Source organism: Megalops cyprinoides, chromosome 5 (genome assembly GCF_013368585.1).
Source record: "Megalops cyprinoides isolate fMegCyp1 chromosome 5, fMegCyp1.pri, whole genome shotgun sequence".
Taxonomy (NCBI): Eukaryota; Metazoa; Chordata; class Actinopteri; order Elopiformes; family Megalopidae; genus Megalops; species Megalops cyprinoides.
Window position 1 is genome coordinate 22813712 of NC_050587.1, and position 15390 is coordinate 22829101.

The 15390-nt window shown below is 45.4% G+C and overlaps 1 protein-coding gene across 1 annotated transcript in view; it reads left to right on the forward strand.

The window, feature by feature from the left end:
* niban2a (niban apoptosis regulator 2a) overlaps positions 1–15186 on the forward strand; it is a 41473-nt gene extending 26287 nt beyond the window's left edge. Inside the window, exons 6-14 of the mRNA XM_036529192.1 lie at positions 1346–1461; positions 6754–6858; positions 7390–7552; positions 8762–8949; positions 9900–10055; positions 11939–12052; positions 12968–13075; positions 13597–13708; positions 14343–15186. Of these exons, the coding sequence (XP_036385085.1) occupies positions 1346–1461; positions 6754–6858; positions 7390–7552; positions 8762–8949; positions 9900–10055; positions 11939–12052; positions 12968–13075; positions 13597–13708; positions 14343–15061 (1781 nt within the window). The 3' untranslated portion in view covers positions 15062–15186. The remainder of the gene's footprint in view (positions 1–1345; positions 1462–6753; positions 6859–7389; positions 7553–8761; positions 8950–9899; positions 10056–11938; positions 12053–12967; positions 13076–13596; positions 13709–14342) is intronic.
* The last annotated feature ends 204 nt before the right edge of the window (positions 15187–15390 follow it).

Below are 15390 nucleotides of genomic sequence, written 5' to 3' on the forward strand. Positions count from 1 at the left end.
ACATGGTCCCCATTACCACTAGCCTTCAGTTGTACCTGTGTTTCTCTTCCATACACAGTCCCAATCCTAAAGATCTTTTCACACCAAAGTCATTGTTCCCCTTGTCTTTTGCATCAGAACATTTACTCATGCTAGCAGTCTTTTCAGTTGTGGCCCCTGTCCTCTTCCTGTAGGTTGAGAGAAACAGCTTACTATAAACTTTAGATCCATCTTTAGATACAGGCAATAGAGGAAGGAGATTGCCCTGGTATGCTTGGTTAGGAAGGTTGCCTGAAGTCAAATTTAAGGACAAATGTTGGTTGAATCCAGGCTACCTGTGGTGGGGAATCCAGGCCTTCTTGTACTGGGGAGTTGCATAGAAATAATAATATTCTACATCATGGTTCGGTAAGTGATGGATGGGCTTTAAATCTAATGCAGACATGTATAAACCTATAAATTTATAGCACTGTTCTTACAATTAGGAGAACGGCCACACAAACATGCTTCACACAGTTTTTTTTTATGTAGACAATTATGTAAGTCCATGTACCAACATTGCAAATTAATGGTTTACAAGAGCATCGTTCAAAAATAGCAAAAAAAGAGTTTCTCTTTCCTTGCAATGCAGAACAAGCAGGTGTAAATAAATGAGGTTTCAAGCCTACATGCACATGACAGTCTAAATTTAGGAGATTCCACTGAACGGGTGTGTGCTCTTGATGCATAAATAACTCACAGTGCTGGGCTTACTTCCTGAAAATAGCTATTGCCTCTGGTTCCTCTTCGGGTGCCATTGTCTGTGCCCAAGGCTGTAGCCATGGTGACCACAGACCTTGGGGGCCATGAAGTGTGTGGTATGCCACTTCCTGATTTGCGAGGATACAGGGGGCAGAGCTGAAGGCTGCGGTCACTTTTCGTTACATCTTTTGGTCACTTTGGCAATATAGCCATTCAAAACCTTTGATCACTGCCCTGTTTTGCTTTGCGTTAGTGTTTGAATAGAGCTAAAAATTTAAAAATGCAAAATATGGCTGTACCTAATGCCCATCTCTGTACCTAATGACCATCTCTTGCAGTTTGTCCTTATTTTCAGTAATAGTCAATTAATTTGGTCTACCTAATAACAAAGGTCTCTGTTGTTTCTAAACTAAGGCTTCAAACAAATTCTGAGAAATGTGGATTATTTATTAGTGGACCTGTATGATTGATCTGTATGATGACATTTTTATTAAAAGAAAATACATAATAAATATGACAGAAAATAAGAAAATGAAATAAACATTGCAATAAGCATTACAAAATAAACATAAACACTCATGTCGATTCCAGTTAAATTAACTCCCTGCTCTCTTGCCCCCTGCAGGTCTGTCAGAGGATAGCAAAGTGCAGACACCAGCCTTCACAGATGCAGTGAGGCTCTACCGACAGGCACATGGACAATACGGCACCTGGGACATGATGTGTGGCGAGCCCGCACAGGTGAGTGCAAGAAGCGCTTCAGGTACTTTCTGCCCCCAATAAATGATCCAGGATCATCTTCCTCAGCCCCAATCCTAACAGTTACCACTATGTCAGAATGAGCTGTAACTGATCCAAGGTCAGTGTTTTAGCATTGGAACATTCCACACCGCATCAGAGACAGTTGCACACTCTGACATTCAGGCCCATTGTGAATCCTTTGCTGATGAACCCTGGGGGCTTTAAAAGCAAGAAAAGGCAATTTAAAGTAATGAGGTCCTTTTGCCGTTGAGTATCTTGATGCAAGTCCACATTGAGTGCTACCTGGCCCCCAAACCCAGCCCACACACGGATGTGGTTGACTCTGCTTAACCTTGATTGTGATTGGTCCATTGGAAGATGAGGGAGGGTAGAAGTCTGCTGCAGTCTGACTTTTAGATTGCTTTCCCAAGACTGTCCTCCTTCTTCTGTAGGGCTTGAATCCCCTGTGACGCTGAATCCACTGAATCCCCAGAGAATGAGCCCCTGTCATGGTGTTGTCTTTCTCTGTGGGGCAGGTAGAAAGGCCTGCACACCGACTCAGGTGTGCTGTCACAGATATGTTTCTATGACACCCTGATCAAAAGGGACTGGTTATTCTGGCTTGTACAATACATGCAGTCCTGTCACAATGTCCATTACAGCACCACCTTGACCATCCCCCGCTGTTTTCTCTTTTGTCTCTCAACTGTTTGTCCAGAGGTGCCTTTGTGGCAGTGACTGAGAGAAGGGGTTTTGTTTTGTTCAAGTGCAGTGTTGATGTAGGGAACAATGTCTCCTGACAGAAACAATGTGAGCCATATTCATCACCCTGTTAAAGGCAGAAGCTTGGCTTCGGAGCAGAGGAGGTGGACATGGCGGAGGATGCAGGGCTTTGATTTATTATTGCATCTTCCTACTTTGTACTTAAGATGCGGAAAAAAATGGCATGTTGTGCTGCGCTGAATTTAGCAGAGAGCTTTATTTAGCCTTTCCCAGAAACTTCTGTGCAATTAAACTCTACGCTGCTGCGTGCATTCACTGATAGAAAAAGTGTTTCACTGTTGTACTTAGTTGGTGGAATACATTAAGGGCATCAGTGGAAACAATTATTCAGGTATGCCTAAAACGGTAGCGACTGCCTTGCACATTTCCAAATGCTGTTATAAAGCTGAATTATGCTAGTTTTGGCCTGCTTTGAGAACCTTAGGAATTAAAGTCTTCCAAGCATTATACTAACATAAAGCGTGCTAACCAAAAGTTAGCTTATCCCCACAGTAATGCCAGTGCTGTTAACTGCGTAGTTTTGTACTTTTAGATTTTTTTGGATGCTTTATGGAGTTTCCATGCAGACTTTTTTAAATGACTTAAGTCAAGCCAAAAGAAATTGACTGCCTAGTTCTCTACCATAGGCTAAAGTGGGATCTTGGCTCAACATTTGTCAAAAAATTCTTTGACGTAAATGTGACCGCCCATGGGCTGTAGCTCACTCCTAAAACCCCTATGGAAATTTAATTCATGTAATTGTGCTGACAGTGAGTTTATATCTGTTTGGTTGTGTGTGTGTGTGTGGGGGGGAGGGTGCTTGTGTTTTTTTGCACATTTCTATGTAGCCACGTGTGTATCCACATGTGTCAGTGTGTTTGCTTGTGTGTGTGTGCACATATGTGCTTATATATGCACATGTTTACATGTGTGTTCTTATATATACATTTTATGTGCATGAGCGTGCAGTGCCATCCATGGAACATATTCCATTGGTTGTTGATTGCAGCAGGTATCAGTGAAAGGTCCTTGTGTTTTGCTTCCTTGCCTGTCTCTGATAACCATGTCAGTCTTTTGACGGCTTCTTGTCTGGGTGATATCTCTGTCCTTCAGCACTACTATCACAGGACACAATGAATACAGCTCACTGTTAAGCATGCCCTGATGGCACACCAGTCTTTTAAATGCCAGACAAAGCAGCAGTCACTGAAGAAGGAGCATGATAACAACAATGCGTCTTTATTCCTATATGTGAGTATTCAAATACACAAAGTGGTATCAGATCAGACAGGTGCCGCACTCAGGCTTTTGGCTGGACTATAACATGCTTTGTCAGCAGAAATGAACGGTGTGCCTTTTCTTTTTGGAGAGGATGAGGATAGTGTGGATATATTTGGAATTACCTAATGGAGAGCATAGAGCAACATGATCATATCCTTAGAATTTGCTAGGTAGTGTTATGTCAATTGGGAATCTTGACATAATGTTTTTTATTTTTTCATATACTCCTCTATAAATTTCCTCACCATATTTCATCTCATTATTTATTTACATAGCAGACGCCCATATCGACAGCAGCTTGCACATTGCATGTTCTTTAGTTATCATGCATCTGTACAGATGGATGTTTAAAGAACTTCAAAGTACTTTGCTGAAGCACAAGCAGAACCCGTGGTCTTCGAGTTACAAGCCTCTCATCAACCACTGTGCTGTTCATGTGGGTGAGTTAAGAATGCACACAGTTGTGTCCTATTGTTGGTGTAGAGGAGATGTTAAACTGTCTCCTCTGCTGTGGGCCCCAGGGCAATGTGTGGGGCGTGTTTGCATGTGGTGTGCCTGCATGTGACACTCACTGTTCTGCCTGGCACTATATCGAGTCCAGGTCCTGGGCTCCCCGGCTGACCTCTCACCTTAGCTAACCAGACTCTTGCTCGCTAGAGGGACCCACTGGGGAAGAGTCTGACCCCTCGAAGCCCTGCCCCCACACAACCTCAGCCACGCTCAACCATTCGGCTCTCTGGTTACACCTATTTCAGTGAACACAAGCTGTACGCTAGAGACCTTTCAAACCCCAGTAGGTCACCATGTGGATTTGGCTCACCCAGAACATTGCACATAGTGTTTCTGCTTTCTGTCAACATGCAGGCAGCAACACATGTACCCTTTTAAGTGCAGGATGGGTGGGGCCCGCCTCAGTTTCTGTTGGCAAGATTCACCGCTCCAGGCACCATCCTGTGATACCTGGTTGTTTTTGTGTCCATGTTTATGTTATGCTTGCACATTCCGTGGTTCAGTTTGCTTCTCCCATGCTCTCCTCTATTGTTCTCAGTGACGTACAATATACTTATTTCTGGTTATATTCGTTATAATTTATTTATACTTTGTTGTGTCTTTCTTCTCCAGTGCCCTGGGGATGCCAGCATCCCAGAACACCTCAGCCATGTAACGCTCAGGATCCCTAGCCCACGCAACAGACAGACACATAGTACACACAGTACATAGTACACATAGTACAGACGCATCATACTTTCAGTTTGGAATATTATGTCAAAATTGTTTGCCCTCAAAGCCTAGCTCAGCAGTGATATGATTACCTTTCTGAGCCAGTGCCTTTCCCCACCCATTTCATATAGCGAGCATAACTGGCAAGACAATAACCAATCAGGCACCTCATGCTGTATTCAGAATCCAGAAGACTAAATTATTTGGGATGACCCTCTCTACATGGAGGTGTCTTGCTAGATAATTTCAGTGGTGCTTGCAATGGTAACCTGAATCCTCCCACCCACCCACTCCCCCAAGTGTTTTCTAATATCCAATACCCATTTAACCCCCCCCCCCCCCCCCCAAACTGCTTGTTTGTGTTTTTCTTCCATTTTGTACAATAGGCCACATACGTGGAACAAACAAACATTCAATGGGTTTGCTTGTCTCTTGTTGAGAGATTGTGGTTTATATGCTCAGGGCTGTTAGCAGTTGGGGCTGTGCGCGTGTCTTAGTGTCCACGGTTTCCCCACACAGCAATAACAGGGAATAAAGGCCCATTGAGTGTTGCGGCCCCCGCCCTGCCCAGCGGTGGCTGTGTGGGCCGGGCGGTCCCCTGTCCCCTCACCCTGCGGGTCAATGACCCCTCTGTGAGCGCCCGCGTGCCGGCATACGCCCCTCCGGAAGGTGTGGCCACCCTGCTGTTATTGCAGGAGGGCGTGGGGCGTCTGGTTCGTATTTTGATTTGGACTTGGGGTCGGTTTCTCAGGGCTAGGCCTCACGCGCTGTGTGTGGAGACTAAGAGGGGTCTGTAACAAAGAGAGGCAGGTGTTAGAAGCATGTTGTTGCCGGATCTAAAATCTTGGGCAAGGGGGCAGCCATAAGACAGATTTAGATTCAATTAAATTAATTCAATTAATTCAATTAATTCACAATTAAATATTAAATGTGTTGCTTTTATCTGTCTTGGACACAGGTGAGTTCATGTCCATACTGTACATGGTGCTGAGTATGATGCATACTGGACACTTGCTTTTACATTGTAGTCAAAATTAAGGGCCAAGATTATTGATTGATGGTCTTAAAGGTGAGATTCTGGGGTCAGTAAGGACTAAGAAAGAAAACACTAGACCTGTCCTGGTATGTTGTGGAGTTGGATCCATGTTCCCCTGAAATTGTGGTCCTCGACAATGTCATTCTGTCTTTTTCCTGAACATTCTCCTAATTTTATATTCTCACACAGTGCTGCAGTCCTGTCCCTGAGTCCTCTCTTCTCTGCAGTGTGCTGCACTGAGGAAGGCATGAGGCATGTGTATTCTGTTTGAACCTAGGAATGACAGGTTGAATGAAAGGAGCTGGCCCTGGTTTGGCCAGTCATTCTGAGAGGACTGAAAGAGAAGGCACTGTCAGTCTCAACTTTGAATACGCACATAGCCTGCGCTCTCTCTGCTGTTTACTCCTCAGCCCTTACTTTAAAGTGCAGTTGTACTTTAAATATGGACAGAATGGCTGCTTTGTCTCTGAACGGCTATTCAGGCATGTGGCGGGTGGAAAGGAAGGCATGGTGTGTTTTAATATGGTTTAGAGCAGCGCTGTGCTGTAAATCAGGAAGTGTTTATGTCCTGCAGGTGCACTGGGTCTCTGCAGGGGTGGATATTACTGCATCCAGCTCGCCTCAGTCAGCCCATAATACTTAATGCTGAAGCTAGTGGTCTGGGGAATGGAAGCTATATGGTAGAAAGGAGAGGTGTGTGCGTGTGCGTGTGCGTGTGCGTGTGCGTGTGCGTGTGCGTCTGCATGTGTGTACACTCGTGTGTGCGTGCATGCATGCGTGCGCACAAGCACAGGCACAGGCACACACTCAAGGTCACACTCTCTCACTTGCTCACCCACTCGCACACACACAAAATATGTCAAATTCAGCTTTGGCCGTATTACCAATCATCAAATGACGTTGAAACACATAGACTGTCACCCAATTGATGAAGTACCCTGAGGAGAGTGTGAGCGTTTCATTGCTGTCTTCCCCTCCCCACGTCCCTGTAGATCCTGGCCAACCTGGTGATGGAGACGCTCCACCTGGAGCTGAGGACCACCATCGGGCCCCGCCTGAAGGGGAAGATGCAGCAGAAGCAGAGGAACTGGATGCTGGTGGGTTTGCTTTTTACTAGGCAGTGTTCATCTGCCTGAGAGGTGCCCCTTTATCAGTGGCTGCTTACATAGTTTATGTGTTATGAATTCATGCTGCTGGTTGTTTACTGAAGCCACTGAAGTTAAGTGCCTTGCCAGAAGTGGTGCCCAAACTTGGGAACTGAACCTTCAACCTACGGGAACTGAACCTTCAACCTACTTGTTGTAAAAACTCTTCCTTAAGCCACCTAGTGTTTGTATACGGGCCAGGTCACAGAGCCTGGAAGCATTCACAGAACAACAGACCACGACTTTGTATCAAGTCAGTCTACATTAAATCTTTGGGTGTGGTACAGACAGCTATATGACACAAAGCCCTGCATGGCAGACTTGCAGTAAAATCTTACAAAGGTATTCCAAATGTATGGCTTCAAACTGGACTTGTGAGGTTAGTTTAGAATATGTTTTTATTTCAGCATGCACCGTTGTTTTAGAGTGGGTGACTGAGAGGCCATGGTTAATGATGTAGTGTCCTCTTTCTCGGCCTATCAGATCTCAGATGCAGTGTACCGATTGGTGCTAGGACAGACACGGGCACACTACGAGGCCATGGTGCAGATCTGCGAGTCGGGGCGCCCCCAACTGGAGGCCTCTTTACGTACGGACATGGACCAGATAATCAACTCCAAAGAGCATGTCATGGGCAAGATTCGCGGTAAGGTCTACACCTCACGCTGCTTGACTCATAGTATCTGTGCTCCACCTTCAAGCTGAGAGCCACCAATCAGCACTGCCCTCACTGCGCGGTTCTCTGAGCGTCCTTCGGTCACTCCTCCACATCTGCCGCACTGTTGTCTATGAGTTCCAACTTTATGGATGCCTAACACTTTCTACACCTCTCTTCAGTCTTCCTATGCTTTAAAAAAACAAGAAAAACAGAAATGCTTCAGTAGTCACCTGATGCTGTTATTTTGTAGACTTCAGCAGACGAGCTGCCTTCCAGTTGAGTGGAAATTGGCTGATTGTGAAGTAGCCAAGCCAGGAATTGAATAATGCTCAGACCAAAAAAAAATGTTCCTGCTGTTGATAAATGTCTATGGACACTTGGCGCTAGAGGGTTCTCTTACTGAAATGAAAACTCAATTACTTGCTCAGGATTCAAACAGCTCCTTTCTGTCTTCTTTGTCCTCACTTCTGCCTGTCTGACTCTGTCTTCGTATTCGCTGTGGTTTTTGAGCTAACCAGCCATGCGCGCGTGCTCACGAGAGTATCCCACCTTGTGGAGGATTTTTAGGTATTATGCAAGGGCTTCTGATATTTTTTTTCTCTACTTTTAATTTTGCTTTCCTCTCATGCCACGAATGCAGAAGAACGGCATTCCACAGATGGCACTGGAGGGCGAATTTCGACATTACTGCAGCAGTAAACACACTGCCATCACACCCAGAAATCTGTCCTTTAGCTCCCAGGGGTGAGGGAGTAACGTGTGTGGGCATACAGGCTGTCTGGGGAGGCTGGATGGAGGTTTGTTTATGGAGGGCAGCAGTTTTAGGAAGAGTACAGGAAAGTTCACGTGACAGGCGTGGTTGATGGTAGTATGGAGCAGTGATTAGGGAAATGGACATGAAACCAGAGGGTTGTCAGGTTGTAGCCTAGGTGGGACAAGGTGCAAGTCTTTGAGCAAGCTGCTTAAGTCGAATTACACCTGTACACGCCTATCCAGTTGCACCAGCGGATACTTTGTAAAATGTAAGTCATGGTCTTTGCTCTGGATGAAACTGTGCTGAAAAAAATATGCAGTGTAATATTGTGAGAACTGAAACTAACTTCATGAAGATTACATTAGGTTGTTTGCTTTGAATGACAGCGGCATTGCCTTGCCCTGCACTCGTTGCTCACGGCACTCCCCTTCTCTCCACCACAGCTCAGCTCCTGCCCAAGGTGGAGCAGTTCCTGAAAGTCAGCGTGCAGCCCTACATCAGCTCCATTCTGGAGGCCCTGATGGAGCCCACGAGCCGGGGATTCTCCGAGGTCCGGGACGTCTTCTTCCGTGAGCTGGTGGACATGAGCAAAAACGCTCTCAATGACGGAGGCAGAGAGAAGCTGGCTGAGGTGAGGAGGGAAGGTGGAGGGGCGTGGTGTGGCCCCAAGGCATCGTCTTTACAAGGTTTTCTCCAACCCAAGTATGTCATGGGGCACCATTATGTCATCATAGGACATGCAACTGTCATCTGGCTGAGTGGACTGAGCAGACTAAGGCCTACCACCTTCTTGAGAGGACTTGAAAATGTAATAGCTCTCTCATGTAGCATTTAATTAGGATTTCATATGCTACATTCATTTTTTAAAAATATTTTTTCATTTCATATTGCAAGATTTGGATTCTGAAGCCTCATTTCACATTTGCTGGGGAATTTGGTAACCTTACCGAGTATTAAAAGGAAAGTCTCACGAAAGCTGTGCCCTTCAGAAATGCAGCCCATGTGACTTGGCAGATTGATCAATGAGCTCTGTGTGCAGCCAAGTCTTCAGAGTTGGAGGAATGATAGAGTTTCAGAGTTACTGTTTCTGAGTCTGCCTATGTCTCAGTCTGAGTCTCATTTTATTTCTCTTGCTCTGTCCTGGTATAATCCTCTCTGCCCAGCATTTTCAGAATCTTTTAAAATATCGCTCCGGCCTCTCCGTCTTTCAAAATTCAAAGGCCCAAGATCCAGATTCTGCTTTTTTGGCATGATGTTACAATGTGCACTATTGCCAAAGCAGGGTTACAACAAAGAGGAAGTAAATTATATAGTAATTACAACAATAATGATGTTATTGATTTACATTTTTCTCTTTCTGTGTCTCAGTCTATGTCTCTCTCTCCTGCACACCCTTGCCTTTTTTCCTGTGTCTTAGACTCTGTCTTGCCTTATTTTTGTGTTTCTTTTTCAGTCTGTCTTTCTTTGTCCACTCTCTCTCTTCTGATTGGCCTCTTGCTCTTAGTGTCTTACTTAGGTTGTTTTTCTGACTTCATAGCTTGTCTTATCGGTGTCTGATGCAGTTTCCCTCTGTGTCCACAGCATATGGAGAAGGTCTCCATGCTGGCCTTCCATCCAGTGAAGATGCAGAGCTGCTATGAGAAGGTGGAGCAGATGCACCTGGAGGGGCTGCAGCAGAGGTTTGACGTGTCCAGCCCATCCGTCTTCATCCAGAGAGCGCAGATTCTTATGAGAGAGGTACTGTTCCAGCACTGCCTGATCCTGTCCTAGTCCACAGGCAGCAGGACAGAGGTGTGGAAACCTACAAATGTCCACTTTCAAAAACAAGGAAGGCTTTATTGTGCAGTTGCATGGCCATCTCCTCTCAAATCTATGCTAAAGATGGTTGTGTAATATCTCCCTGATTTACATCTCCTTGTGTATGGTTCTATCACGTGCCAGGTTCCTAGTGAAATTTGTATCTGTTCATTTCTCAATCACTAATCTGATGCTGTTCCCCAGACCAGAGTTAGCCTGTGGCAATTCATGTACGATAGCTAAAGTTTCTGTCGTGAGTGTCCATACCAGAATTGTCTAGCTCATTTGACTTTGGAGCAGATCTCTGGGCTGGTCCCTGAGGACAAACTAACCTTAGTGATCAAGCATGTAGCATGAACCGGTGGAGATGTAGAATACACCACTGACTGTAATGGAGTGTGACTGCATTTTGCATCTTAAAACCTTGTTTAAAAATGATCCCTTTGTGTGGAAGGCATGTGATGCCTCACAAACATTTTTTCATTGTAAAATGGACCTCTCAGACTTGTCTCAGAAGGAGAATATGTGTATCCTAGTTTCAGTCTGTTTCAGTAAAAGCTCTCTTTGTTTCCTCATGTGTGACTTCTTCCCAAGCCCTGCAGTTTGTCAGAGGATGTGCCTGTGTTGTGGTTGTCAGATCTGTTTCGTGGTGTCAAAGCCGGAAATCACAGCAGTAGATGCTCTTGTTGTGGTCAGAGGGTTAGCGCCCTCGGGGTGCTCAGCGATGCATGTCTGCGGTTGGTTTTAATTGGTTAACTTGCTTCCTGCAATGGGCTCCAGGTGTGGAGAGAGGGGAAAGGACAAGTGCATGGTAATACTCAGTGGGACTTTAATGAGCCTCTCACCTTAAGGCAGGTCTACCTAACAGATCTAGTCACCAGTACCATTCACCAGGCCTAACGATCAGTACCATTGAGTGGCCTAATGACCAGATCCCAGTACTGTTCACTGGAACTATTCACCCAGGGCCACTCAGTAGAACCAATGATACAATGACAGGCAGGGGCTCATGGGTAAATGAGAATGTCTCAGTGCTTGTTGTATGTGAATGCATGTGCATACATGCCTGTGTGTGTGTGTGTGTGTGTGTGTGTGTGGGTGCATTTATGTTAGGTATTTGGTTGGAATGGTGCACACCTGTCAGGTATATTGTGTTGCACTCACATGTTAGGCCAGGTTTGAATGTGTGATCTCATCCTTGTGTGTTTTATACTTGCTCTTGTTCGTGTGTGGATGGTGGTATCCTTGTGTGTGTAACATTTTGCATTGATTTAGCGGATGCCCTTTGTGTTTGACTGCTGGAGTCACTCTGTATAAGATGTCAACAATGTAAATCTAAAGTTATATACTGACATCTGCTATGTCACTCTGGGACACATCTGCTGGATGTTAAAAATTTAAATGTAATGTTAAATGTACTCATCCTTTGCGCTGGTCTGGATAAGAGTTGCTATGCGACAAAATGTAAATATATGCATGTTTTTATGCTGTGTGTTGTTTGTATCAATGTGTCTGTTGGCGTGTGTGTCTGGTTTGGCTTGGTTTGTAAACCACAGAGTGTAAAAATATCTGCTGAATTTGTTACTTGTAGCTGAGGTGACAGCACCCTCTTGTGGCGGGATCTGATTCCGCATTCAAATGACTGAAATGAAAAATGAAACGCTCTCATTGACTGCTAGCGCTAAATGAGTTGGATATTGACGTGAGCCATACTCTTGATGCGAGCTCTTAAATTCAGACTGTATGGGAATGATCACAGTCTGTTTTCTCTCCTTGTCTTTGGCTAATTGCTCCTGCCGCTGTGCTGGTCTGTGGGACCGAAGCAAATGGACGACGCCGTGTACACGTTCGAGCAGCTCCTGCACCAGAACCTCGAAGGCCAGGGAGCGGAGCACCTGTGCAAGAGCATCCAGCGCTGCCAGGACAGGGTCATCAAGGTGAAGGAACAGGAAGCTGAACTCTGACACAGGAAGTGGGGCTTTGACGGGAAGTGGGATACTGTCTTGAGTCTGGTACAGGATGGGGACTGGTCAGAGGACAGGAGGGGAGCGGGGGTGGGGGTGACACGAGGTAGTTAATCTCTAGTTGATCTAGGGTCAGATTTCCCTGCCTTAACCCACTATAAGATAAACAGCAAAACTGATTATAGTTCAGCAATTAGGGGCCTGGAGTTAGTTAATTGGTAGAGTAGGTGCATTGTGGAGGTTCCCAGGCTGCTCAGTGTAGCCATGTCTGAATAAAAGCCATTATGAGAAGAATGCACTTTTGTCAAAATAAAGGCTGAGTTCATAATATGAGGTGTTTTTACTTTTTTTCCTCACAAGGATTACAACAGGATCTCTGTCGAGCTCTCAGAAAAAAACAGCACCAGTAGTGAATCAACCAGTTCTTTTTACAATAACTTTTGCACCTGGGCTAAACAATTTGGTAGTTCACAATTTGTGTTTGAGAGAACTTTAAAAGTGGCAGATGTCATAGACTCACAATTTTTTCCAGCAAAGTTGTTCTCCTCCTTTAGTCCCTTCTCATGTTTTTCTTGTTATTAATCAAACTTTCTTTGAATTATACTTTACATTACATTTACATTGTCCTCTCCACTTGGGCTCCAAGCACAAGGTATAGCAGCACACTGTGATGCAACTCACCACCCATAAGTTTCACTTTTTTTTTTTTTTGTCCATTCACCACTTTAGATATAAAAGCTGCTATGTGACTTCCTTTATTGAATTTTCTTCTTTTTGCTCTTTTTATGCTTCACCATTCCTCATGTATTGTTCAGAAAAATATACTAAGCTTGTACCCTCAGTCTCATGCCTGCGTGATTTATCGTTTTATAATTTATCTCTCTGCAGAAATTTGACTATGACAGCAGCACGGTACGCAAGAAGTTTTTCAGAGAAGCTCTGCTTCAGATCCTCATCCCCTACATGCTGAAGCAGCTCTCTCCTTCCTGTGCAGTGGTGAGACTCTCGCTCTGACCTCTCTTTAACCCACTTGCCAAGTCTCTCTATTTAGGCCTGAGGAAACCCATTTGAATATTGCCCTCAAACATCACTTTCAAATACACATCCTCTTGCATTTTGAAAAAAAACACCAGCAAACCTTGGCACTAGGTCACAACAGTCAAGATGTTAAGGGTGTTGCCCTCACCACCTAGCTGTTATATCACTGCTTCCTTTATTAGAGTGACAGGAGAAGAGAATAATGAGGTAGTTTAATCTGAAAATGGATGTCAGTAACAACAGATGATGTAGTGATGTAAGGATGCATGGACATCGTCCATGTGGTTGCCTTGAAGTTATGGATGCTCAAAAAATTATTCTTTTCCAACACAGTTGGAAGGAAGTCATTCACACAGGTCAGGATTTCTGGTCCAGTCTTCATCTCACTGGCTCTGCCCTGCCTGCTTATTTGCCAGTGTTTATAAGCCATGCTCCCACATTGGTTTCCATTCCTTCTTTCCTTCCTTCCTTCCTTATAGGATCTGCCTCGCTTCAGAGAGCTTATCTTTGAGGACTTCTCCCGCTTCATCCTGGTGGAGAATGTCTTTGAGGAGGTGGTGCTGCAGTCCGTCATGAAGGATATCACCATGGGTGAGCAGGGCAGATCATGAAACATACTGCTTCAGTGTCAAGTGTGTGCACATGCATAAAACAGGTTTGGAAATTGCAGGCCCAGTGCATAGAAGTCAGAGCCATTCCAGGCTTTATTAGCATCAGGTGAATGCACTGAGTGGAAGTGGACTGGTGAAAATTTCACTTAGTGCACCAACCCGCTTACAGTAAGACAGCTATGTATTGGAAAAGCTATTGCCACGCCAGTAAATGGATTCCTTCCATTTTGTTAGAGCTGCTGACCTGCCAGCTTCTTTCTAACGTACTTTAGATAAACTTTATCAACAAAGTACTGTGAAAATTGAGTTTGTAGTCATTGAACAGTATGTTTCAAGTATACTGTTTATTGTCTACTGCTGTTTCTAAACATCATCTCTGAATGTTCACTTTGAGGAATGTTCTGCTCTGTTCAAGACTGTTCTATTGTTTTATTCTATTCTAATTTGTTCCATTATAAATTATAGCCCCCCTCCTTTGCATATTTGGGTGGAGCTTCAGCATATAACCTGAAGGTGCAGTTAGGAGGGGAACCTGCTCTTTATTGTGTCTGTCAGTGCCTGCCACTGCGTGTAGTTCTCCCTGTACAGATAACCTGACCCCTCTCTGTGTGCAGCCGTGAAGGAGGCAGCAGTCCAGAGGAGACACAACCTGTACCGAGACAGCATGGTGCTGAACAGCAGCGACCCCAACCTGCACCTGCTGGGAGAGAACCCCACCATCGACTGGGCAGGGCAGTACAGGGGCGAGGACAGCGGCGAGCCGCTGAAGAGGCGCAGGCAGGTGGTGTCCATGATCCAGCTGGACGAGATGCCCCCGCTGCTCCACGCGTCCTGCCTGGATGTGCCGGGGGTGGAGGGGATCCCAGAGGAGGCAGAGGAGGGGCAGGAAAGCGACTCGGACGGCCCCGCCTCCCCAGACAGCGTGAACGAGATCCGCCACCTGATCACCCCCAAAGTGGAGGTGATCGTCCCCGCCTCACCAGAGGATGCTGCCCACCTGACCAACGGGACACTCCTGAGGGGAGGGGGAGAGGGAGAGGGAGAGGGCGCGGCGGCTGGTCTGAGCGAGGTGGATGAGTCAGCACAGCCTGCTGAGATGTCTGTCCATCATGACGACGACAGTGGCTTCCAGTCCCCAACCAATGAGGTGGCAGAAGATGTGGAAGTTCAGCCAATCATGGAGGCCCTGAAGGTAGGATGTACCATTGTCGACCCAGCCAAGGTGGGAGTGACACTGGAGCAGGAGGATATGGGGCCTCCTGATTCTGAGACAGGAGAGGAGGATTCTGGGAAGTCAGAAGTATCAGAGCCGGACATTGTGATCGAGATTTGACTCAACATTTACACAGGTGTAAATGAGACCAAAACTTGTTTGAAACCTTTCTTTTTTCAATGAAAGACGAAGGCTTTTTGTTTTTTGTTGCCTAAAAATTAACTTTATGAAACAGAGACTGATGTGAGGTGTGAGAGGTGACTGAGTTAACATCAGTTTGGTTACTTTATTTTTATGTCTTGCCCATAATACCCAGTATATCTGATGCCAAGCCTTTTAATTGCCTTACAGGGTTTTAGCACATTATGATGGTTCTCAACTTCGTTTATCAATTTGCCATATCACCATGGTTTCACCTTTCCTGTTCTAGGGCCTGTGTCCATTGCATT